Below are 27,923 nucleotides of genomic sequence, written 5' to 3'. Positions count from 1 at the left end.
CAAAGGAAATAGCAAACTATTTTTATTGACATGTTTGAATTGAGCTATTTACAAGTTCTCATAATAGACATAAAACAGTTCACACGTTACAGTTGAAAGACAAAAAAAAAATCAAATACTGTTTGTACATGTAGGAATCTGAGAGACGATGCTGCTACTGTATCTTGTACATGACATCAATAGTTTACTGTATATGCATGGCTGTTGATTGCTGTACAGTATCTAAGTTTACTATTGCACCAAATTGAAGAGGAGATATTTTAATTAAAGCTGCCTGTTACCATTTGTCAGGGTTTTTTTTGGCACAGTTATAAATGGGTGTGTTTTGTATCACAGCACTAGTGCTGACTTTACCTATAACCATGAAATGGTACCGTCCTTTCACAAAGACTGAGCTGTGCATGTTATCAGATGCTTTAGATAGTTTTCAAGGCCAAAGCCAGGAGCCACCAGGTTTAGCACTTTTATATACATGGCACAGCACAGAAATTAATATATATAATATAAGGGAATCACAAATGCAACAATGATCCTGCTTTGTTGTTGTTGTTGTTTTTATTGTTGATTTACCTTTGTTTTGCTGCAAAACAATCAAGAACTCTTAAGGATTCCCCCTTTGGCAACGTTCAGCAAATTTCATGAAGTGCTTGAGCATCTAATTAAATAAAACATGAGGGTTTAACCAGTTTATCCACGTGTACATGTTTGTTAAACAAGAAGCCTGGAAAGCATCAGGGATTACAGTGTTTCAGAAGTTTACTTCACTTTTTGGTAAATGAATTGATATCAACAGATCCGTTTTGGTGTCACTGGTTAAAGTGGGTCGCATTAGTGATTGTAATACATGTGAAAATACACCAGTAACCTCTTTTTTGACATTCTATGACATTGGCTTAAAGGCGAACTCTGCTAAATCTCATTCTGTTGGGTTAGGTCCTCTGACACGCTGTTGAATTCGGTGGCCCGGGAGCTCATACCCAGATACTGCTTCAGAAACTCACTGAAACGTTTTTGGTTGTTCCACTTGCGGGCTGACTTACGGATGCCAATGAAGCCACCGTATCTCTTCTGGTACGATCTTCCTGGAGACATCAGCTTCTTGTAGCCGTGCCTCCCTTTGACGAAACCACCAAACCTCTTGGAGAAGCTCAGCCCTACATCTTCCTGTCCCCTCGCTGAGATGTCAGCACCCTTTTCCTCCTGCCCTTCTTCCTCTTCATATTCATCCTCAAGGGACAGGGCATTCTGGGCATTGTAGGCAGTGTTCAGCTGGCTGGCCTGGCTACCCAAATCCCTCTTGTCCACCCCAAATGCCTGGGTCACGTGATCATATCTTTGTAATGCAATGGGCAGCAATAGACCTCCCTCCACTTGTTCTTCCTCCTCTGGAAACAGGACCTCCACCTCCTCTTGAGATCTTTTCCGCATCGGAGCAGTGAGAGAGGACACTGGTGATGACAGAGCCCTTAGACAGAAGTCCCAGGACAGGGCTGGGGAGATATTGCCTTCACACTCAATCAGACACACCTGACAGAGACAGACACAATCTTTATTTATTTTCTGGAATCAAACCAGATCCCATAATTCACATTACTGTACAAAGAACATTTTAACTCACAGGTTTACTGTGAGAAACTCTAGGGCAGTGGTCAGCAATTGGTTTGTCAGCAAATGGGCCAAAACTGGCCTGCCGGCATCAGTATCTGGCCCAGCAGAGGATTTAACAGATCTGAGCTGATAAATTATTTGCTTATCTTCACAAAAAAATTACAATTTCATATTGAGTTCAGAGCTTTTACCCTGAGACAATAAACAAATTATTTAGCTAGAATGAACCTAAACTAAATGTGGACAGCCAAGTTTGGGGAGTAAATGTCCTTAAAATAATTATATTCCTATGTTAGGCTCAAAGAAGAAGCAGTCATTCTTAAAATTAATATGATGCACAATAAATAATAACAGTACAGTAGGTGTATGTGTCTCACACACATTTGTCTTCGTAACAAGCTGGTGATAAAAGACAACGTCCACATTATTGTTAACTGACGTCCAGTATGCAATATTTGTCCACCACTAGTCATTGCCAGTTATTTTGCACATATTCCAGGCAGTCACCTGATGAAGTCATCTTACAATAGTTGTCTGGCCCCTTGCAGATGTTTTGCAACCAGAAGTTCAGAGGTGTCACGTGCAACTAGGCTCTTATTGGATGATACCATGTAAATCACATCTGGTCATACTATTTTATTGTCTATTTTCCCTTTAATCGGGAACATAACCTACAATAGCTTTTTCACTTCAAGCATACAAAAGCTTTCCTGACTGTAGAGGAAAGGTGCAGGTGTAGCAAACATCACTTACAATGATTTATATCTTGCTTTTTTAAGTGTTTTGTGACAAAAATCTAGAATGTGCATGTCATGTGTTATTCAAAGCCTCTTGTGAGGGTTGTTTGAGTGTAAAGTCCTTAACAGGCAAAGATTGATTGCCTTTCTAGGCCTGACAGTATATAGAGTATATATCTTAATGTTCAGTGCCTCACTGTTTCCATGGAGTGAGCTAATCTCTGCTCTCCCATTGATTTCTGCAGAATTTATTTGCCTTTCAACCAGGGAGCAGAGATGGGAATAAAAAAAAAGAGGAGGAGGTCTGGGGTGTAAAAGGGACAGGCGTCTGTGGATGACATGCAGCAAGACAGTTGTCATTTGTGTGACCTTTAAAATCAAGAGTCAGAGACGGCACAAAATGCTTTAACCACGTGTGGCACTTAAACGTTGACTTGATGTTTTCTCAGCCAAACTGCCTGTGACACAGACATGCCACGCAGAGACACAAAAACAACCAGCAGGCACGAGCGCTGAGAGGAGACACATCTATCCCCGGGAATCATTTAGCCAAAACAAATTAAAATTCAAAGGCTACTTTGTTTAACTAAGAGATAGTGAGGGAGATGGAGGAGAGAGGACAGGGTTGATACATGGAGGCTGCATGAGGGGAATTCCACTTTATCTGTAATTAAAAGAGCCCCTGGACAGAAAATCTTTTATGAGTGTGTGTATTTATATAGGAGAGCAGTCCACTTTTGTCTGGGTGGTGCATGATTTTGATTTTAATAAGTCATAACAATATAACAAAAAGAGTCCATATTGAACATTGTCATGGCAGTTCTTACCTACATGCATTGAGATATTTCATTAGGTTTGAAATGAAAGTGCTATAAAAGTGACATGTTTGATTCTATGTTCTGTTTGAGTGTGTGTGTGTGTTCCTCACCATGGTGTTGAAATTGAGCTGTTTGGGCAGGATGTTGCTGCAGGACAGACAGTCTGTCTGGCAGTCGCTCTGTCCAGGATCACACAGACAGAGCAGCAGCAGAGCCACCACAGTCTTCATGGTCCCACCGTCTGCTGCACAACACGGGACAAATCAAACACACAGGCTCAGACGAACAATGTGCTCTTGTGTTATTAATGGCACCGCACAAGAACTAACCTTTATGTGTGTGTACATGAAGTAAGGAACAGTTCGATCTAAATCTTTTAGGCTTCTTATACTTGTGTTACTAGAATTAGCCCTCAGCAGTTCTATGTCTCCACTGGCCAACAGCTTCAGGCTACAAATGTCTTTTGTCAGACTCACACAGCATGCATAATCTTGACATAAAAGGAATTTGAAGGACAGGAGTTTATTTCTAATGCACTTTTCACAGAAAGAAATCAGTTTCACAGCAGACAAAAATGTGCACATAAAACAAGATTTTGGGAAAGTGGACTCAATAAAAATTTGATTTTTAAGACCAGTGTAAATAAATATGAAATTTAAAAAAAAATCAATAAGAGAATAAGAGCCATTCAACTCAAGCTAAAAGCATGTCTAAAGAGATTTATTTTGAATGCTTTCTTAATGGAGTCAGCAGACTCAAGGCCGCGTAAAGACAAGGGAAGTGCATTCCTGAGCCGTGGAGCTGCGGCCTGGAAGGACATATGACCTTCTGTCATTCAGGCCATATTCTATTAATATGAAGTGAATGTTTAAGCCAAATTTGAAAGGATTTTCTTTGGGTGATGATACATTCACTCATTCATCTTCTACCGCTATATCCTCTACATGACGGTCGCAGGTGCTAATCCCAGTTGACATAGGGCGAAAGGCGGCGTACACCTTGGACAGGTCGCCAGTCCATCACAGGGCCACATAGAAACAAACAACCATTCACACTCACACCTATGGTCAATTTAGAGTGTCTAATTTGCCTGATCCTCAAATGTTTTTTTCAATGATGCATGTTTTTGGGCTCACACGCGAGGAGAACATGTAAAACTCCTTTGTTCCGACCGGACATTCATAAGTCAACAAAGATAAGATAAGATAAGATAGTCTTTATTGTCATTGCCACTTTTTTCAAAGGTACAACAAAATTGAAGGCGCTGTCGACTCAAATGAGGTATACAAATTTAAGAGCAATAAATAGTAAAAATATACATATAAAATATAAAAGAAAAACAGATTGCACTGGTAAAAATATATCTCCACAAGAAAATTGCACAGTGGGTTTAGGGCCAAGAACAGACTATTTCACATTTGAAGAGTTAAGGGCCATGATTGCCTTCGGATAGATGGTTTGTGCTGGTTTTCATTGTTCTATATCTAGTCTCTTGCAAAGGTATGTGCAGTCAAAGAGGTTCTTGACCTTTGACGAACCAAATTCTGATCATTTCATCCTAGTGTGAACCATGTTTGAAAGGATTTCCTCAAGATGTTCTTGGGATAACATGCTCACAAGAATGGTACTCAGCTATACAGGCAGTAAACCTGAATACATGATGCTTTAGAGGCACAAAAAGGTCCAGCACAGGGGAAAATTAGTTGATGAAAAAAGTGAGAGGAAGGGGGACATAAAATTATTCAAAACACGTTTTTTTTTTTTTGTGAAAGGGAATAAAGCAGACAAAGACGTGTGGCTATTCTGGTGGGAACAGCCCAGTCTGCTGAGTCTGATGTCAGAAACAACCAGAGTTTTCATCTCATTAAATAAACTCATTAACTGCTTTAATTGATGCCTCAATTAAGGCCTCAGGCAATAGACTGAGTCACTGTTTGTTGCTGCCAAACACCCACTCAAACTCACATGCTCAGTCATCATGCACACACATACTCTCACACAATGTGTACGCTCGCTATACTGCAATTGGTAGACACTTTAATACACTTTGATACACACACACACACACACACACACACACGCACACTGCAGCTTGTCATTGTCTGCCGAGCACAGTTTCCCTTTAATAATATTACGCAAATGTTTTTAAAAAATGTATTCAGGATAATTAAATTGTAACTCCACTACTCCGCTGCATTTTAATCTTTAGCTCCTCTGCATAAATAATATAAGAAATTAAAAAAAAGGTGGAAACATGTGTCCTGTCCTTATCTATTGCTAGGAAAGAGAATAGGACACAAGCATCTGTAGATGACATGCAGCATAGGACATAATCATTTTCAGCATTCGCGAATAAGTCATATACACACACACCTGTGTTCTCTGTGTGTGCCAGTTTGTGGTAAATAAATGAAAAAAATGTATGCTAAGTGTGTACACAGGCACAGCACCGCCTTCAGCTAAATACTAATATCAGTATTTGAAATGTTTTGCACTTATATTTCATGCTACCAATCGGTATCAGAATTCACCTATACGCCAACCAGTGAGAGAGAATTTTGGTAAATGTCACTGGCAAAAAGCGCCAAGCACCACACAACATACAAACAATATCTTTTTTATGATTTTTAATTATCTATATAAGCCCTGTGACACTAGGTCCTTTTTCTTTGTTGCTCTTTATGCTGCAAATGCTGCAAACAGTTGTCAAGTTGTCGTTTACACGTTTTAAACACACAATTTATTTCATCTTCAAAAAAAAACATATATATAAATATATATACTTTACAAATAATCATGAACAATATCTCATGTTCAACCCTGTTTATACTGTAAATATCAAGCCCATACTGTACATAATCCGGCAACTTAATGTCTATAATGTGCATTCTATGTTTTATCTTATTGGCAATAGTTTCCTATATTGTACATTCACAGATGTGAAAATGCATGTTTATTATTTATTATATTATCTTTCTTATCTTATCTTATCTTATATTATAAAAATAATACACACAAACCTTTTAACGGAAAGAAATCTCTGGCGGAACCAGAACTCAAAGATGTGCAGCCGTCTGCCTCGACTGGTTGGGGTGAAAGGAAAATAGGGGAGAGAAGGAACAACAAGGAGAGATGTGAGACAGGGAGACAGGGATATGTTGATTTTTTAACAAATCAACATATCATCAACAGTCAAACAATACAACAAGTATGTTAAAATAAGGCAGAAATCAAGAGAAAGAGAGAACATGAACCATAAAACACACAGGAAAACAGGAAAAGAGCAAAACAACAAAACAATACAACAATAACATTGACTTGACATGAGTTATGGTTATGTTAATGATTAAAGCGCCTTTGATAAAAACGAGCAGGGCTTTTCACCGATCAATCTTCTCAGCAATCGTTTACGGACATCCATCAGATTCTCTCGAGAGCCTTCGAAACCTAATTAATTAACTGATTAAACACAAAATAAACCAGCTAATTAAGTCATTACTGTCTGTGCTGTACCGAGGTGCTGCTGATGGACGCTTTACGGCCCTGTGTATGATGAATGAGACCATCTTTCACATATATAAGAAACATGTCCATACGTTTTATTACAATTCAAGATTCGCAACCAAGGTAGATAAGTGCAATTATATGGGGGCTTTTTTAGAACCTCAGCATCAACATCTGTAGTTTGTTCCTTAGAAAATAGCTTTGTAAGTTGAGTTAAAAAAAACACACGCACACACAATAATTTCAATATGGCTGAATAAAAAGTAGTATCAGTCAACCATGAAGTCAGTGCATGTAACGTTAACAACATATTTTAGTAGTGGTTCCTGTCTGATTCACTCTCCTCATCCAACATCTCTTATCAGCTCCTTGCACCATTATTTTCCTCAGTTATTGCCCTTTTCTAATCACGGAGAGGGAGAATAAAATAAATTACTCCCAGTCGAAGAGCGACTTAGAGCAGGATTATTTGCACATGGTTGAACAGGAGACTGTGGGCGTCTGTTTTTTTTCGAGACCTTTAATAGCTAAGCTGCAGATTATTTCATAAGCTAAATGTTAAAACTTGAATATTTTCACATGCAAATCAGTGCACCGTGAAGTTTTGGCTGGAAGTTTTTTTCTGATTTGTGGAATGGAATTTTATTAATGTGATGGAAATGTAATGTCTACAAAATACAATTTTATTTTTTTTAGATATTAATACCCGCTAAATATCAAGCTGCATAGTTAAATATGACATCCTAAAGATGAAGGTTTTCAATCCTTAAAATATTAAAATAAATCAAATAATGAATAATTACACAGTAGATTTATAGAGAGAGAATTTGACTGAACTAAAGTCGTTAGGTTTGTTAGTTGATGAGTTGATTAGTTTTTAATTAATTAAACAATTAATCACCTTCTGTCTGGAGCCAGATGGCAGACTATTAATCTGTCAAAAAAGCCACTTTGATTGACAACCTTTCATGGATCCAGTTAAAATACATTGAGCTTTTTGATACATTTATTGACGACTAACTAGGGGGAAAATGACAGTATTAGCATGTATTTGATACCTTTCAGCACAGTAGATCTATTCTACCAATGATTTTGATTTAAAATGTCAAAGGTAAATGATATTTATCCAAACTAACTGATCTGTCACTGCCTCTCTTCTCACCCACTTTATCCTCTCCTGCCGTCGTTCTCAGTCACACACACAAATGAAATGTGACAAAACTACTGCATAATAAGAATTTTGAATGTCATTAAATTAACTGTCAAATTTTTTAAATCAAAATGTTAATAAACATACAGGTAAAGAGCTAAATTGTACTTTAATTGATGTTTTTTTTTAAAAAAATGTGATATGTTTATTATGGTAACACCTACCCTCTTAAAATCATACAAAATCATACTTTTCTTTCCCAAAAACATGGTTTACTTTAGTTGTTAAACAGTGTAGACAACCCAGAATAAACCTGTTTATGAAGCCTTTGTTCTTTTACACCAGTGCATGATATGGAGTTTGATTATACGTTAAAGTGTAAAGGCAGATATGCTGAACTGAAGCTTCCTAATGCTTATAATAACCTAATCTAAATTAATGGTTGAGAGGTGTGCTTGCACCCACTTACACAGGCATGTAAATCAATTTTTATCTTAGTCTCATATTGATTTTTTTTTAAATTATGCTTTGAGATGAAGTGCAGCGCCGTGAAAAATATTACTTTTCTATTCCACTTGCATTTGTATGATTTAACAAAACTGAGAACTTGATGTATTATTCCAGACTCTCTTAGTTCAGACAGTTGTCTTTGGACTTTTTGTTGCTCTTTCTGTTTTCCTTACCCTGGGTTTCTGGTTTGTTGTGTCTGGGTTTCTGTTTCTTGTTTCCTGTTTTATTTTGAAGTTTTTTCCTTGTGTGCACCTTGTCGAGTTTTGCTTCCTGTCCTGTCTTCCCTGTTGATTGTCTAATTTGTTTCACCTGTGCCTTGTTAGTTTCACCTGTGTATGATTGTCCCTGTTGGTTCCTCTTGTTTGTTGTCACTGTTGTGTTTTGTTTTTTCGGTTTGAGTTATTATTTTTATTTATTAAAGATTATTTTGTTCATTTTTGGAAACTGCATTTTGGGTCCTCCATATGTCATACCAACTCATACCAAGCAGGAGTAACCAATGGCTGCTTTCCAAGTGAGTCTGCAAGGTTCACTAATACTTCCAAAGACTACAGACTACAAAAACGATTAATGTTCTTTGTTACACCTGTGCCTTTTCTGCTATTAAAGGCTAAAATTAATTTAGAAATAAACCAAAGAACCATTGTCTCTGACATGATTACAGTGAAATGATACATACCTTTAAAAGCAGGATGCAATGTAGCCAAACAAGCTTAGTTGGAAGAACAGTTTAAAGATGGAACAGCTGCTACAAATGACCCCAGAGAGCAAAGCCCAATAAAGCCTTGATAGTGTGAAACATATTTGTAATCACCATATTTTGTGAGACGAAAATGGAACACTGTGACTCAACAAATCAATGGAACACAAATGTCAGTTACTGATTTAGTGGCTAAAAAAAGAAACACCAGGCTTTTCATATTTACAACAATTACTATGTCGGCACAAACAGAAATGGTGTACGTTACTTCTGTACTCGCACGTGTTACTGTGAGTTGATAAGAGCATTAAGACTGACAAGTATAGTGACCTGCAGTGCATTAAAGCTATCAAAATGGTATGAAATATGTCCCACTTTAAATGTTATCAAAGGAGAGTTACCACCAGCAAACTATACCTTCAAATCATAAAGACTGTAAATACAGGCCACCTCCATACCACTATGGTATATGTTTTCATTTAAAAACATCATTTTCTGTAGCAAAATACTAATTAAAATAGGAAAACCTGAAAACCTGAAAGGCAAAATCCCACATTAAATTATTTATTTAAAAGTGATTTTTATTTATCATAGCTCTTCAATAGAAAAAATAGCTTATTCACACCCTCTTACCCTACAAAATATTTTTTTTTTCTTTTTTTTTCAAAAACATGATTAACTTAAATGGTTAACATGATTTAATTCAATGACAGCTCTGTGATGGTCAGCTCATATTAACTAATCCATCTTGATTTGATAAATATGAAGAATGATTTTATTTATCCAGACAGTAATAGTGTTATTGGCAGAAAAAGGCTTAATGTCCCTACTCTTGGTCATGCACGTGCACGCGGATGTGTGTCCCCAGTTGTGTGTCCACAGGTGTGTGTCCAAAGTGTTCTGACATATTTCCGCCCAGAAGAAACCTTTAGATGAAGCCTTTGTGCTTTTCCACCACACTCACTGTCAGCCAGACTGTGTACGGCAGTCGATTATCTGTTAAAGCCTTTACCGGCAGACGCACTGCACTAAATCAATTTCTCTTCCCAATGCTTCTAATAACCTGAGGTCAATTAGTGTTGGAGAGGTGTGCTTGCACCCACTTACAGAGGCATGTAAAGTAAATCAATCAGAGTAGTTTAGGATTTTTCCAAATGACAGCTCGGAAACAGTGTCACTTGCCCCGGAGTGGCTGGCTGCATGAACCACAAACTGTGCCTCCTCTGTGTTTGAGTGAATGGGACATTATCCAAATTAAAATGGACCCTGGCTATGTGCTGAATGACACTGACACTTTTTTTTTCTCTGTCAAATTATGCTTTTTTCTCATCATAGATTCATCTCATCACGCTACTGTATGTCCGTGTGTTTTAGTTTTTGATACGTTTGGTTGCATTGGAATGGGGGTGGATTGACAGCTGAGCCTGACTCATGATTGGTCGAGCGGGCGGGTGGACCTCAGCTCTGCAGTTGATTGCAATTCACGATCACAGAGATGACTGTCAGTGATGCTGACTCATGGTTAATTTAAACTACTATACTTTTCGCCAATTGGGTGGAATTGTAGATGTCAGAAATCTCTCTTTGTCTTGAAATTACAACTTCATGGCTAATGTGGTTTTTTTCCAGCTTGGCTGCTTAAATTATCCAATTAGCTTGGAGGTATAGTGTCATCCCCTGAGCCTGCCTAGAATGTGCTGTCACACACAACGAGGATCTTGAAACAACGATTCGTCTTCTAGGTTCATTATAAAAGAGCCAAACATGTGTCTTTTAGGATGGCCACATATATAGGAAAATGCTTCTAAGTCAAAAAGCCTGAGAAATCTTTCTTCTCTGGTACTTTCCTGATATCACTGACCATTCGTGTTCTCAACAGCACAATAAAGAATGTATTTCATCGCTCTCATCTTCTCTGCCACAGAATATAATGACACTAATATAGGACAGGTGTCATGTCTCCTTGTTGACATGGGAAAAGAGGATCAGCAAGGAGAAAAGAAGAGGCATCTGTGAAATCCTCCCAGCACAATAGGATGGACGAGGACCACGCTGCGTTTGGAACATTGTATGTCGGGATTAACTCCACACATTCACAGCCAGTTTAGAGCATCCACCAGGAGATGTACACAACAAACACCATTCTTGTATGAGCCATGATTCAATGCTCCTTATCCTCCTTTTATTTTATTTTTTTTCCCCTGCCTGCTTTTGAATGAGACTGTTTCCCTGGGGTCAAGGAAGTTTATCCATAAAACTAATGAAGTGTGAGTTGTAGAGAAAAGCCAACAATAATCACCAACACTGAGGAGGATATGAGACAATTTAAAAATGATTCTCAGTCCATGAGCCGTGGAATGATTAAAGTGTTCTTAACGTTTGGGGCTTCAAGTGAAGGTTAATGTTGGAACGAACTGACAAGCTATTCTATGTGGAATTGTTTTTTAATTTCTTTGTTGATTTTTTTTTACTCTCATGTACAAGGTCCTCTCCAGTTTACCCCCTGTCATCATATACTTCAAATCACTTAGAGTTTGAATTTCAAGAAAATGTCCATTTTTCTTTCAAGCCTAACTTGTCTTTGTCTGACAATGACGCAGAAAAGGAACCTTGCCATTTGGACCTGAAGGACTTGCAAAATCTGATTACCGCAGATCTCTCACTCTCTCTCTGCTCCACTTGTAAGTTCTGCTAAAGAAAACAATTCAGTCTCAGCCTGATCTGCAGCTCTTCATCAGTGTCTGCTATATGTTTAAGGTAGAATAAACCTTAAACATAATTACTTTCATCAGGAAATGGTTGGAAGACGCTCAATCATTTAGTTTGAACTGTGTTGACGGAGCGTCTACCAAGGTCAAATGCAAGAAGAGCCCCGAGACAAACAGGTGCACTACATCATTCAATGTAAACAAATACATTAATATAAAGGTCACATTAAAAACATGTTACTTTTTGTAATGAGTTTTACAAAAAGTCACATGCCTGAGGGCAGCAAATAGACTGCTACACTATATATATATATATATTATATATATACCACCATCACGACTAATATTAATAATCCTGAATTAAACATCCATATGTTATGTTATGCAATAAAATAATCAATACATTTATAAATAATATGTGATTGAATAAACTTGATAAATCACGCACATCCATCAATGACACCAGTCTCACTGTGAGTGTGTTTCACTAAAGCCAATTAACTGACCGTTTTTCTTTTTTGTTTGCTTTGTTTTTCAAAATCAAACTAAATTACAGCTTTTTGACGCCTGTTATTCAAGTAATAATTTAGTTTTATAGTTGTTTTGAAAAAGTAAATCAAAATAGTGAGGCAAAGACTATTTAGAATCTAATAATAATTCCCTGATGAATTAGGCCTGGGGAAAGTGTGACCCTTATTAACCTACATGCAGTAACCTAATTACCTTTGATTCCTCCGTCTTTAGCTTCACTGTCAACAGCAGCTTTTAGAGAGGACTCCCCCCCCCCCCCCTTTCGTGAAACCCACTGGAGCACAGCAGTAAATCGGGTGCTAATAATTCATGACGTGATCAAGAGTAGCAATGTTATGACATTTCTCTCTTTAACAAACTCCAGCACACAGTGACCAAGGCTACCGTCAGATTACCAACCAGATTTTTCAAATGTGGTTTATGACGGATGAGAATTATAAGGATTCACACTCTCAACTTCAAATGTCTTGCCTCTCAAACTGCACGCATATGTGCACAAATACGATTGTCCATGCAACTTCAGCAACAATGGAAAACGTCATATGTGTGAGACCACTTGGTACTAATTACTAGTATTGGTATAAGATAAGATAAGATAAGCTATACAAGATGTACCATTGTGGATCTCCAATAGGTACAATTTAGTAGTGAATTTTCAGGGGCGCTTTAGCCCAAGAAGACCATACTTCTTCTGCAGTGCAGGTCAATGACGTCAATGCTCAGTGAATGCATATCGTCAAAAAGCCACATGGATTCCAATATGACCACTCACTCATGTCGCATGGCCACATACCATATCTGATCGAGGAAAACCAAAGTGACCCAGATCTGATTTGCAAATCGGAATTGGTGATCAGAAAAATCTGATATTTAGTTACTTCAGCCAGGTTGTCTGAACATAGCTTAAATCAAACTGTGATGGAGCTTCCTTACCTCATGCTCATTGGGATTTTCTTTTACGTTACATCACCGTGACAACCAGTCGTGTGGTCACTCAAAAGAATGTCAGATTGTAACCAGGCACCTATTGGACAATGCCAGCTGTCAATCACACTGGTGTCCACCTTATTGTCAGTTTGTCACAAAATCAACATTGTTTGCTATTAAAGAAGACCCAAATCTCCTCGTGTATAGGCTAATTTTAAAGTTAGCTTTAAAATTCAGTTTAAACTGAGTTCTTTTTGCACCCAGTGATGTGACCCCCGAGTGGCTTTACAATGTTTGTTCTTTTCTCCTGTTTGGCCTCAGGAAAAAAAACGAAAACTGCATGTTTATATGGTCTATGACTGAATGAATAAATATTTGAAACTTTAAGAGTCAGTGATGTGCAGCTGCTCCTTCAGATGCTGTGCATGAATCACAGGATCAGTATTTAGATTAATTAGAATGACTTGACTAATGGACTTGACCTATTCCGCGTGATTTATCCACCTGTTTGTCACAAAGGTCAAAAGTTTGAAATCTTTTTTATCAGCATCTTTACAGGCACTCAGCCACATGCAGCTCAAGGTTCAAAAGGTCCCGGTGAGAATTAGCGACAATAGCAGAAGCAATTATCGCACACAGCTGTGGCAGGTGGACTGATGGAGACAAAGACAGATATTTGATAATAACGCGTCGCTCTTAAAGAGGTCTGACAAATGCTTACAAACAGGAAACAATTATACCTCCTTAAGTCCAATCAATTCTCTCAGTTGTATACTTTATTTACCTTTGAATTGGATTCTATCATATAGTAGGCTCTGTATATTCAACTGGCTCTGCTTCATCGGCAATAGAGAGTTATTTAATAAGACATGCACAGTGTATCCTGTTTTCTGGTTTGACACAAATAGATTCTGTCTAGTCTTTCTTTCCCAACAGTGAATTTGACACAAATCTGTTAATATTTATACAAGAGAAGCATCAAACATTTTGTATCAAAGGTCAGAGGTCAAGTCATTTACTTTCCTTCCCCTCCACCTTTCTCCATCTCAGGTTCTTCTTACCTGTGTTGGTGAGAGCTTGTCGGCGTTTATGGGGATCCCTCTGGGCGCAAGTTGAGATTTGTCAGTGTACGTTTCCCTCCTTTGGTCTCAGCGTGGCTTTCTGACTACGTGGAGGCTGGAGTCAGCTTCTCTTATACGATCCCACCCCTCCCCTTCAACCTCCTCGTGTGATTCTCTCTCCCCTTCAAAACTCCTTCTTTCATCACAGAGAGAGTAAGACAGGGAGGGAGGGACTAAAATCAGGAAGGAGCGAGAAGATGGGTGAAGGCACTGACAGGGAGTGGGTGAGGAAGGTGGGAGAGAAGGGAGGAGGGTGGCAGGATGGAGGGAAAGTTGGGAGAAAGGATTGGAAGTAGTGAAGTGGTGAGAGGAGATAATGAGGGGAAATTGTAGGATAAAAAAAAAATTACAAGGGGAAAAAAAATATTTCCAAAGACAGAGACAGAGGAGGGAGGAGAGGAAGAGGGAGGCTCTACCTATCTGTCGTGGTGGGTGGTATATTTAGCATCAAGCTGTCTGTCCGTCTGTCTATCTGTCACAATGATAATTCAGGGCAATTTAAATTACATTAACTTAAATTAAATATAAATACAGAATGTAAATAGATATTCCTATTGGTTTATTATTCTTGTTTCCACTTTTGTTCACCTTATTTTATACATTGCACCACATTTTTGTTATTGCACTACAATTTTTGTTCCAATTTATTCCTTTTTTAGATCTATTTCTATTTGATTATGTTGTATTTCTATTCTATGTCCTTTAACTGCTGCTACATGTGAATTTGCCCAGTGAAGGATAAATAAATTCTAATCTAATCTAATTTTTTTTTTTTAAATACATAGATTGAACAAGTTGTTTTGTTTTTGCTGTAAATTAACATTTTATAAAACTATATATTCAAATCCATTGTATAAACAATTTTTATGAGACTTGTTTGAATGAGTCGTTACCTTATTCTTGTTTATTAAGAAACAAGAATAGTTGCGTGAAATCATTTTGGTAACATGAACAAAGATAAGAAAAACTAAATCTATAAATACACACACACACACATATATATATATACATATATATATTTATGTGTATATATACATATATATATATCTTGAATGTAGAAATTCTCACAAAGAAGGTCTGAGAGAGAAAAACTGAATGTTTGAATGTTCAACATGTAAGTGTGGCATGACACTCTGACAACAAACAAAGGGGAAACAGAAATACTACAGGGAGGGAAGATAACAAGGCACAGGTGGGACTGATTAGGGCAGTTGAGTGCAGTCAAGGGACTGAAAGTTAAGTGACCTAAGACAAAGGCAATGTGACGTCAAAACAGGACAGGAGGAACAACAAACTTGATAATGACAGCAAAGGTATCATAGCTGAGACCTGAGATGTGACAACTGCTGTAAATATAGTCAAATTGGTCAACGGCGACCCTCATGTGTAGGATAAAGCGGTAGAAGATTGTCTTTTAATCATTACATGTTATCTAACTGAATTTATCCAAACATGCTCTAAAGCTCATTATTCCAAGTAACTATTCCTAAATATTATGGTTCCAAATCTTAGTGCTATATACTGTATAAAAAAATAAAAATCCTATTATCATATTAAGTGATGCTTTGAGGAGAGGCTGTACGACATGTAGCTGTCACTCCTCCACCACTGCTGTGGGAGTGATAGTCAGATGTCCACCAACCTCCCATCTTTGCTGTGGCAGGACTATATTACTGTCATTCTGCTCACAAACAAAAATCACCATTGGATTCAAGAGTTTGTTGGGCTTTACTTATGCATTTAGAGATGGCGGGAAACGAAACAGGTATGCTTATATGTGCTGGTTGATCAAAACCTCCAACCTCTTTGTCTAATGGTGGGAAAAGATCAAACATTTTTGCTCCAAAATCTCCCTGAGTTTCTTCAGAATGATCATTATTTTCTTGTTTATGTGTGAGTTCTTACGGATATGTTGTCATTCCCTATGAAGGACTTCCCAGGAGTTTTTGCACTTAAGATTCTGGTGGCCGGAACAAACTTTGTTCTTGTTCTTGCCACCCTCGAGGAAAAAGAACAAATTTCTCCGGTAATATTTTTTGATAAGTAAATGAATTGGAAAATGGTCACTAGCACTCGCCAGTGTGAAATCCCACTTTAAATGGTGTGGTGTTTGGATTTTCTCCCCATGTGGGTTTCCTCTGTATTCCTCACACGGTCCAAAAATATGCTGAGGTTAAATGGAACCATTTAAACTGTATTGGAGTATAATGTGAGCTGGAATGGTTGTTCGCCTCTATATATTGGTCCTGCCACGGACTCGCGACCTGTCCAGGTTGTTCCCCCGTGACCCTCATTAGGAAAATAAATCAGTAGAAAGAGAATTAATGAAAATGTGACTATTTTATCCACCAGATTTATGATGTATGGTATATGGGATAATCTCTACTGCACATACATGACTGGTAGTATGAATGTAAAATGTAATATGTAATGTAAAATGTGATATATATTTGGAGATGTGTGTAAAATGTAACAGTGAAATGCTTTGAAGACAATATGCTTTTTTGTTGATGCCAATAAAGCTACTTGAATTGAATTTGTAATTATCAGTTATCTTACAAAAATTGGAGGCACAATGAAACTGGGAGCCCACTTGGGTCTAAACATAAAAAGTCTGCAAACCATGTGAGGTCACCACCTTCTCATCCAACTCTCCAGAAATTCAATTAAATTCAATTTAATTTCAAGGCACTTGCCACATAGTAAGGCAAAAACATTTACAATATGATAGAGAGCAGAGAAACCCAACAGTTCACACAAGGAGCAAGCACTAGGCATCAGTGGAGAGAAAAAAATCCCTTTTAACGTAAAGAAATCTCTGACAGAACCGGATTCAAACATGTCCGGACATCTGCCTTGTCCGTTTGGGGTGACAGGAAAAATGGGGGACAGAGGAGAGGTAGGGGACATAAAGGACAAGATAAGTCGTAATAAGTGTCGTCAAAAGTGTCAAACTTTTCCTTCAGGTTCTGGTTTCATGTTGTTATTGGCAGCATCTTATAAATGATGAGGCAGAGGACATTAAAAACAAACGTCACTGCCACCAAACTGCGGAAACTGTTGTCATGACAGGATGGTTGTAGCAGTAGAAGAGGCGGCCCTCTGGAGGTCAATAGGCTATTACTGTGTTCGACTCATCTAGTCAGTGGTTCATTAGTAGATAACAAAAGGCAGACAGAAGCTTGCTGAGATAATCCAAAAGACTGTCCTCCAGCCAAGATGTCTCAGGTTCACTTGTTTAACGTGTCTGTCCAGCCACACTGCCAGTCAAAGTTTGGCGCTATTCATGGTTGGAGTTAAACAGAAGGTTCATACAACACGACCAGATAGGTGATCATTTAACAATCTGGCACCACTGTGGTGATTGTGCTTCACTGTTTGGAAATCACAATGGTAAAAATTCAATAATAAATAACATGGTGATAAATAATCCTCAAAATGAGACAAAAGATGTTGCCTTCACTCGGAGAGAGTGGAGAAAGTAGTATCTTATCTCTACTCTCATAAGTCTGGCGTGGCAAGGAATATTTCTTCTCCAGCCTCAGATAAAAGGCTAGTCCATTGCAGAGTGTCTCCCCCTACACCTCTCCTCATGCTCTGGTAAGCAGAGAGGCAGTATAGGCACCATATTTTCATATCTTTGGTCTTGATGTCTTGACTCAACTCAGGAAAAAATTTGCTCAGATCACACACAAATCAAATTATCAGAATCATATGTAATAATAACAAAAGCATTAGACATATGCATGTCTCCGTCAGATCAAAACTCCACTCTCCTTCATCTTCAGAGACCAATGTAAAGAAGGAAATAAGCTTCAGCTGCACAATCATGATGTTCTCATTAGCCATGTCTCATCATTATGTGGTAAAACACGTAATGCTAATATTGTGGATCATACTGCGTCGTCCACTCCTACAGCCAAACATTACCACAGAGAAATGTGCTTTCTAAAGAAGAAGACAATGGAGTTTCCATAAAACATTGACTGAAAGAAGGACTTGGAGACTGTAAGACACATCAGTGTATCCGATCTCAGGGTCTGATCCATGAAGCAGATTTTCCTCCACCAAATGAATCAGTGTCATTAGTTAAATGCTCATTAGGACTTTTCCTGTGGGAAATGGCTGATAGCTAAATAGTGAATTATAGAGAGATGCTAATTTTAGTCAACTTCAAGACAACAATCACAGCAAAAGACACAAACAGTATCATTTACAGCACAACTGTCACCGTGAAGGCAACATTTGAAGTGCAGTGTGGTTGCATTAGGTATTTACACGAATACAAATTCAGTATATGGGAGACTGAGCAGTTTACCAACCTCAATTTCGCAGAGAAGGCTGTCAATGGGAAAAGAGTGGAGCGAACATTTTTTTAAAGATAATACAGACTTGAGCGGTTGTAGATTTTATTATTAAATGGCTAATTGACAGTGAGTCTTGTCTGGCAGGACTGACAACACTTGAAAAAAAAACCTGAGCTGTCCTTTTAAACACATACATCATATACATTGTTGTTTGTGTGGTAGTTCATTTGTCAATTAATATGTCCATGCGACCATCAGTGTGTTCCAGTTTTGATGTTCCAGAACATGAATGAACATGAAAAGCATCTATTAAGTGAGTGAGCTAAAAATCAGTCAAATAAACCCTCATAATGAGGAAAAAAAAAAATAACCTTTAAGCCACAAAGTATATGGGGCATTGTTAGTTTCATAAGTCACTCCATACTTTGCAGCATCAAGCCTCAAACGTCATCTTTTTCATCTTTATTTTTTCTAAAATGTCCTTATCATACTCTGTGTACACACTGTAGAATATTTAGAAATGCATTGTTTTTCTGCCGTGCTCTTTTTTACTTTACTCCGGTCCAGTTATGGAGAGGACAGGAGGAGGTTGCAGGTTTGTTGGGAGGAGATAACAGGGCCTTATCTTCTCCCTGCCAGGCGCTGAGAGGTCCGATCCAATCGAGACCTGGTTTGAAAGAATTCATTTACCTTTACAGCCGAGCTTAAGTAAAAAGTAAGTTTCAGACAAAACATAGATGTTGACGGAGGGTTAAGAATTAAATTACATGTCATCTTGTTTTTGTGGAAAATGGCCTTGATAGAGTGACGAAAGAATTGACACAAAGACAACACCACCACAAGTTCATAGTAAGTTAAAAGAAAGACAAAGTCTATTCATTCATCTACACTGAGGGTCACAGAGAGAGCTGCAACCATTTCCAACTGACAATGGGTGAGAGACAGGATGCACTAGACTGGACAGGATTCCCATTCCATCACTGGGAAAAATGACTTGTTTCAAGTCATGGCCTTGAACTACTGATGTGATTGCCATCTTGACGTGATAGCAAGTCGTCTTTATTCAAGATATGTGTCACACAGGTGGTATATTTCAGGTGTATGAGTCAAGTCATGTATAAAACACACACATGAACAATTCAAAACGACATAATAATAAACAAATAATGAAATCAATCACTGGCTGAATGCCATGGAAACAACTGCAGAGTCATTGTTTTGCATTTGAGTTATATTTTTAGTCTGATTAATCATATCAGCATAATTATAATCACAACAGGTTCTGCTGTCGAAGCTGCTGCTGTTGTTGATAGCATTATTACACAATAAAAAGAAATAATGTCTTTGCATAAACTAGTGTGGCAGTACTTCAATAAAAACAGCCATACATCGGCTCCTGGCCTTTCTTCTATTTCCACCTCTACCCCCCTCCCCCCTGTTCGTCCCCGTTTTCTTCCCTCCACCTCTTCTCTCTCCCCTTTTCTCTCCTTTTTAGCCTTACTGGCAGTGGTGCATGCCCAGGGTGTAATCTGGGTTTCTCTTTCTCTCTATGTTCTTGTAAGGTCTCTGCCTCACTTGAGATGAAGAGTGTTGTGATTTGGAACCATTATTGAAATGAAAATTGAAATGAATATTGCACAGGGTAGTTTACACAAAGTGCAATCCAGTGCAACACAGAAAGTGTACAGGACTTGTCTCCGCAACAGTCTTGAACTTTTCATCCTCTCATCTCAAGGTTGTTGTTGCCGGTGTGGGGGTGTTGCGAGCGACCACACTGTGTCCAACAACCTACGTGGACCAAATGTCACGGATGTGATTCATTCAGGAGGCGTGAGACCTTGTCATTACCGTACTCTCTGAGATGCCACAAAGGTTAGTGTGACTTCCCCCTTCCTCTGCACTGCAGACATCTAAGTGAGGTGCTGTATGTTAAGGTCAATGGTCATCCTAAAATAATAATCGTTATACAGTTGTTATTACAAGACAATATTGTCTACTAACGTATTTCCAATTTGTTATATTTTGTGATTAGATTTTCTCTTGTGTATCGACCGTATTTCATTCTCAATGATCATTTGTGTGATTCAAGAGTGTTTTAGTTTGTAGAATTAAAACAACATTGGTGGCTTTTCATTTCCAATGTTAGTTGGTCTAAAATGAGAGGAATGGAATTCAGATGAACTGGTGACAAACAGAATAAGTTCTCCCTGTGTGTCTGGGTGGGTTTTCTCTGGGTTCTCCGGGTTCACCCCATAGTCCAGAAAACTTGCAGATTTGGGGATTCGGCAAATTAGACACTCTAAATTGACCGTATGTGTGAATGTGAGAGTGGATGGTCATTTGTCTCTATGTGGCCCTGTGATGGACTGACGATCTGTCCAGGGGTGTACCCTGCCTTTCGCCCTATGTCAGCTGGGATTGGCTCCGGCACCCCCTGCGACCCTCATGTGGACGATAAAGTGGTAGAAAATGGACGGATAATATGGCACAAATACATTTTAAGCAACTGAAGATACCGTCCTCTCTACCATACTACACTTCACCATACTGTATCAGCAACTACAGCACAAGGTCTACTTTTTTTTTTAAATATTCACAGAATGAAGTCAGAATTTGGTAAAACTGCTTTCTCCTTCTATGCACTGTGGAGGTGGAATGAGCTGCAAAACATAATTTCATTACGCTGCCTTCTTTAAACACATTCAATGGCATTTTATGGACCGTCATGAACGAAACATGTTGTTTACATAACCTTTTTGATGGGTTCGGATTAAGGATCTTGTTGGTATGGCCTGTATACTTCTGCATATTCCGTTGTGAGTTTTATATCTGTGTCTTCTCTCTGTTACTGGCTGTACTATCTATGCTGCTATACATAAAAAAATTAAATAAAAAAAACAGTGGCAAGGTATAGTGGCTGAAAATATACCACATTAAAAGTTTCCTGTTGCTACGTGTAGCCTTGAATCCCCAGTGAACCAACAGTTTGTGGAAACAAGGTGTTAAATCTCCAGTGTGTAACTTCTGTCGCCAATGCTGATGCCCAACCTTTCTCAGAGTAGCACACAGAACAAGCAGAGCAGTAATTTAAAGGCACTAAAGGTACTTTTTTCTGATAGTTTCTCAGCAGTTACAATCTTTGCCTCTGCAGTGAGTGATAGAAACACTTCTGGAAGGTAAACACATCTGCTGCAGCTTTGTGACACATACAGAGAGTGAGAGAGAGAGAGTGAGAGAGAGAGAGAGAGAGAGAGAGTTGCTGTCTGCACAAGTCACGACTATGAGGATTAAGAGAAAACTTTCTAATGGGTGCTTCGTGTTGTTTTCAACCAAGGAGGTGGGCAGTGACATCAGACTTTCCCCGCTCCCCATGTGAGCCTGCAGAGCCTTTTGAAAGGACGACTGCCGCTGTCTCACTGTCTCCATTTACGAGTGTATCTGTGATGCTTCTGCCTTCCCTCAATAACACATCACTCTATGTGCAGCACAGGAGTGCCACCACAAACACAAAAAACTAAATACTGACAAACAGAGAGACTCATGTGGAGCATTGTGTGTGAACTCATTTGACAATATTTATTTAGTTACACGCCGCAGTTTGGACATTGGAGTAGAATTAAAGGTTATAGGTTGAATGATTAAAATAGGATTCATCTTGTTTCCTCTTCTAATTCAGTACGTTTAAAAATAGTTCATTGAAACCCAGCATTTCTTAGATTCTGATCAGGTAATTATGATGACAAAGGAGATCGCTGCAAGTCTTTCCTGCTCTCGTAACTGCGACTGCTTCCTTTAGGAGACGATGTCAAGGCTAAAACCAATTAAGCTTGAAGCCTACCTCCACCACGGCGGCTGATTTATCAGCCACTAAGAGCCACACAGTGATCGCCACATCAGCTAGACCCCGTGAGCAAATGACTGAATAAACATATTTCTCCGTCACTGTCCTGCGATCCACTGTTTCCATCGGGTTTAACGATGACAGAGGGCTGGGATGTAAATTCAGTGCCATACCGGTAAGTCATAGCAGGGAGTCATCAACTGCTCATTGGTCAGAGCATCAATAATCTAACCATCAGCTGTTCAATAGAAGAGCGAAGGAGAAAACAAGATAAGTAGAAGAAGGAGGAGGCCCAGGCAGAGGGCGATATTTAACATCCCATGATTAATAGCCTCACAGACACATCTGGGATTTCTCAATCAAATGAACTGGGGTGTGTGCGCTATCCCCTCCCCAGTGCTTTTTTTTATCCAAATGGAGACAGATTAGTCATAGAGGAGAGGAGGAGGCGCAGGGTGGCATTCTGACCAGTCACGACACAAATACGCAAATCCAACAGCAATGGAACATGTAACTCCTACAGTAATTTAATATGGAGTTGGTCCCTCTTTTTCCAGCTGCAAGAGCTTCCACAATTGTTGGAAGACTTGATGTTGGACAAGAAGGCCTGGTTCCCAATATCTGTTCCAGTTCATCCCAAAGGTGCTCGACAGGGTTTAGGTCAGGCCTCTGTGCTGGCCAGTTAAGTTCTTTCACACCAAACTCGTCAAAACCATGTCTTAATAGCATTGTGCGCTGGGGCACAGACATGTTGGAATAGAAATTGTTGCCAGAAAATATGTTGGTATGCTGAAGCGTTAAGACTGTCCTTCACTGGAGATAAGGGGTCTAGAGCCCAAAGCCTGATTTAAACACCAGAATTCATTACTTAATACTTTTGTCTATATAGTGTATTTGTCATGATGATGCCATCATGAAGGTCAGAGGCATCTTTCCCAGATTTAAAGGAGGGGGGAGGATAGTTGAAAGGAAAGTGTACATTTCAGAAGCCAGGAGGAGGAGACCATAATATTGAGTAGAATGGAAAAGGAAAACCTTGATGAAAAGGGGCACTAATAGAGGTCAGAATCATTAGCTAAGAAATCTGGACTTGGGGCATCAGACCAAAACATCAGAGACAGAGTAATGCCCAATCCAGTGTTGGTAGATTTATTCCAGCAGAGGGTCTGTCTTAACCAAGATGAGAAAAGTAATTCAAGGACAGCTGGATCAGCAGAACTGCAGGAATATTTAATACCAGACGTTTAAAACAGCAAATGGTTTATTGCCGCACATCTCAGCATATTATAATAATAATGTGAAAAACACTCACAGACACACACACTCATGAGTCTATTTTCACTGCTACAGGCTTTATCTAAGAGAGGAAGTGATTGGTGTTCAGCAGAGCGGAGAACAGAAACAGTCTGTTATCTAGTGCCTCACTGTGTCTCACACAAACACACACACACACACACACCAACTGACTTATAGTTATGCACAGCTCGCACATGTATCCAGCTCAGTGCTTTAGGTAAGATCCTCAATAATCCTCTATAAACCAAAGCTGAAAACAGCCTTAAACAGAGAAATGCCTTAAATTAATGGGGTTGGGACAATATTGAAGATAAATCAGTAACCCTAAGAAGAATTCTCAATTTTACTTTGCAAAGCTTCACTTTTTATGAAACTGATGTCGGGAGTCGAGAGGTAAACAGCAACAGCTGAAAAAATGAAGAGGAGAGCTATGGTCCTGGTTTCATGGTTTACGATGCTGCACTACATATTTTGCTTTGTCAGTTGTCTGTCTCTGTTATCTGGAAGACGGGGGTATGCTGCTATTCCTTATCTGCTTTCTCCTTTTTTTCACGGTAATGAATTCTGTTACAGTTTGTTTTGTACCATCTAACAACAGATGTTCATTAACGTGCAGTGTACCTATCCTAAATAAATAAATTAACTAATTGCTTTATTACAGGCTGCATACAGACAATGTTCCTGTTGCAAAACAAACTCCTGTTTCAAAGCCTGGAGTTTCATGATTTGCACCGTGAAATTCACTGATGTCACCTGCAACCAGAAGGCGAGTGGACAATATCCGGTGTCAATCACACAGGTGTCCACTCATGATGTTTCCTCTAAACAGGAACATACCTTACTAAATTGACATCATGTTCCATTGAAGAAGAACTGAAACTGGTTAGTGATGTTATAAATCAGGTGAAAGGTACTCATTTTCTCATAGACTTCAATTCAAACTGAGTTGTGCAACCAAAGGAGTCGCCCATGTGTGGTTAACTTGTGCTTTCTGGGCATTACCGATAGCACCTACATACCTATATTATGGTAGTTATTGAGGTAATATTATTCAAATTTTAAATTATAACTACTCAACTGTTGTTACAACACTCAGAACGCTCACACTGTCAAATGTTCTCCTTAAACTGTAACAGAAAGTCACCACCGCAGTAATGGCGACTTGCTTCTTCTAACTAACCTCTTCTAACTCGATTTTTAATTGTAAATATTTTGAAAAAATCTCCAGCCCTGGAAGGTCAAGAGAACCTCTCTGCATTCATTTCTACTTCTCTAAACTGTAAACCACAGTGTCCCATCAAACCCCCCAGTTTAAAATAACTCTTCTCGTGGCTGATGTGTGAGATAAACCAAGCAAACTCCTGCAGCTCCCTGTTGGACACCGCAGACCCAGGAAGCACCGGTCAGATGACTCCATGCAGGAACAGTCGATGTTACTGCTGATGCTGCTGCTGTTGTTTTTCATCACTGCTTGTCTGCGTGAGTCCAATTACAAAAACACACACGCACACGCGCTTTAAGATCAGACATATAGGACAAAACAAGTAATCATTTAGTTCAATGGACATATTGTTGGTAATTAAGGTTAACCACATAAAAACATAAAACAGCCCATGGGCACAGTTTGGTCAGGAGTATAGAAATGCTGCGTGTATGTAAATGTGAACTTGTGCTGCATCTCCCAGGCTGCACAGGGAAAACCCATGGGAATACTTTTTAACCACAGACCAGTTTACTCTGGCGGTGGCTCCTGTGCGGCTGCTGATTAGATTGGCCTGTCTAAGTAATGGGCTCATGGCCATAAAGCTGCTAAAGTCATTAACCTAATAGAGCCTGCTGAATGGACGGCCATATTTTGGCATGGACCTTGGCCATCAAGGCCATAAAGAGCAATCTCTACTGTCTCCTGAGCAAGGCTCTGTTCCCCCATAACTCCATCCCACAACCCACCCCCACCTCGATGCACACGCCCGACACTAACTGCAGTGCCCAACCCGCACAAAGCCCTCCACAGAGGCAATAGGCAATAAAGACAATTATATTAAGCAAGCATTTGAGATCCCATTAGGGTTTGCGTGGCTTTGCTTTTGGGTTTAGGTTTGGGAAATGGGAGGGCGGATGATGCATCAATTTGTGATGCATCACTTTGTCTCATGTAACAGAGATGACATCACATCACACAGGTCGTGACGAGTCCTCGGGCGGGGGGGGGAGGGGCTGCTCTCACCTATGTTCACGTTAAACATCATGGAATGATGGTGCGACAGCCAGTGCTGCTCTGTGTCTTGCAAATATGGTGATCTTATTTCGAATAAATATCTAACACACTGGTAGGGATTTGATATCAATATCACAAGCTGGACTTCAATACTTTTTCATGAATAATACTTTTTTTCGATACCATCATCATCCAACTTCATCCACAGGGCGCTTTTTTTATACCAAATTTATTAAACCAATTTGAACAAAAAAAATACATTATGCATCGCAGTCAAATTCTTTCGTTTTGGCCACCATGACATGCAGTCAAACATGGAGCAACTTTCTGCTCTCACATTTATTCTGTGCACTATCAACTGGTTAATTCAATTTGCTGTGGCACTTAAGATCTTCTCAACATACCTTCATTCATTATTGGCTCAATTGCCCATTAGCTTTCCATTCAAAGCATCCAGCAGAGTTACACCATACTGGCTATTCAATATATATTCAAATGTCCTGGTTAGCCTTAGTAAGAACCCAGATGACTATGTGCGTTTTTTATATGGTTAAACCTCATCCCACTCTTCTCTGATCACAGCCACCAGCACTTCTCAAGTCAGATCTCAGTCAAATATCACGCTGATGAGATTCTCCTGGGGTACCAATACATTTTTAATAGTTTCGGTCGATACTTATTTAAGTTTGACACCTGCAAATTAGTAAGTTTTGGGATAAGGAAATTGGACTGACAGACAATAGTATTCTCCCACAAGTACTGTAAGTCTCACACAGCCTTATTTTTAAACCTGTGTTTAACCTTGACTGAGTGACTACACATGGGGGAAGAAGTACAACTTGAAGTAAAGACAGTTTTCAGGAGCAGACATCATTACAGTGTGTTTGTGTGTGTACAGGGCACTGCCGGAGGGCAGCACTCACTCAATTACACCTGTATCCTGCCTGGATTTCCCCAGGCCTCTGGGGAATTCAACCTAGCAGCGCTCCAATTGCCAGCGGGCTCCTGTGACCTGGTGTGAGGGTTGACTGTCTCCTCAGACAGACCAGGGATTAAGAAAAACTGGTTTGTGTCCAAAATATGTGGAACATTTAATTTATCACATTATCACTCTGCCTGGTGAGAGAAAATGTGTTGTGTCCTCCTGATCCTCAGTAACAACACAGCATACCTATGAGCAAGGCACCGACTGATACTAGACAGCTCCAAAACACACAGTAGATAATAGTGGCCTTGGATTTGAAGCAATTGGCCCAAACTTTGCATCTATAAAAAGAATAACTGACAACTCCATTTTTATTGTGATTTTTACACACAAACACCTAAAACTGGAAATCAGGGAGTACGGCATTGACCAATTAGGTTGCACAAAATGAATCACTTTTTAGCTGTAAACCTGCTCAGATAATGTTGATAATCTTTCAACTAATCATCACACACAAACACACACACACCATCTCCTGCTTAGTCTGATTAGAGGCCGGAACCATTATTTTAATCGTGTCATCTTAACGAAGCAGAAGATAAGAGTCAGACTTTCCCTTCCACCCTTCCATCCTTATCACTCACATCACCATACAAAGTGTGCGAACACACACACATACACACACACACACAGAAAGTAAATAGAGGGGAAGTGAATTTGGGTGAATATGATTCATAGTATAAAGCACTTAGAGTAATGGTTAAGGCAGGGAAAGCATTACTACGGAAATGCAGTAAATTAACCATTTAATTGTAAACTATCACAGAAAAGAAGACATGGTGTCACCTTCCAATGTCGACGACAAACTGTACAGACAGACAGTTGAAAGTAACAGGTAGCGGTACCAAAGAGGTACATCATTTACGGTAGTTCGAGTGTTAATGATAAGTGTGACCATCAGACTATTCAACTTGTAAATGACCTTTAATATGCCACAGCGTATTTTCATAATGTTTTGTTTC

At 39.1% G+C, this 27,923-nt stretch overlaps 1 protein-coding gene across 3 annotated transcripts; it reads right to left on the bottom strand.

The window, feature by feature from the left end:
• Positions 1-12: 12 nt before the first annotated feature.
• pnoca (prepronociceptin a) lies at positions 13-14,368 on the bottom strand. Of its 3 annotated transcripts, none has more exons than XM_058629773.1 (4): positions 14,255-14,368; positions 6,184-6,246; positions 3,274-3,404; positions 13-1,527 (listed from the first exon to the last, which is right to left on the bottom strand). In XM_058629773.1, exons 3-4 carry the CDS (start codon positions 3,391-3,393, stop codon positions 910-912), a joined length of 738 nt encoding a protein of 245 aa, XP_058485756.1. In that variant the 5' UTR covers positions 3,394-3,404; positions 6,184-6,246; positions 14,255-14,368; the 3' UTR covers positions 13-909. The 3 variants fall into 3 exon arrangements, with proteins under 3 accessions (XP_058485756.1, XP_058485755.1, XP_058485757.1); XM_058629772.1 differs by having other exon boundaries at positions 14-1,527; positions 3,274-3,407; XM_058629774.1 differs by lacking the exon at positions 6,184-6,246 and having other exon boundaries at positions 14-1,527; positions 3,274-3,407.
• Between the last annotated feature and the right edge of the window lie 13,555 nt (positions 14,369-27,923).

This window comes from Solea solea, chromosome 5 (genome assembly GCF_958295425.1).
Source record: "Solea solea chromosome 5, fSolSol10.1, whole genome shotgun sequence".
Classification (NCBI taxonomy): domain Eukaryota; kingdom Metazoa; phylum Chordata; class Actinopteri; order Pleuronectiformes; family Soleidae; genus Solea; species Solea solea.
Note: the sequence above shows the minus strand (reverse complement) of the source record. Positions and strands in the feature narration are given on the sequence as shown.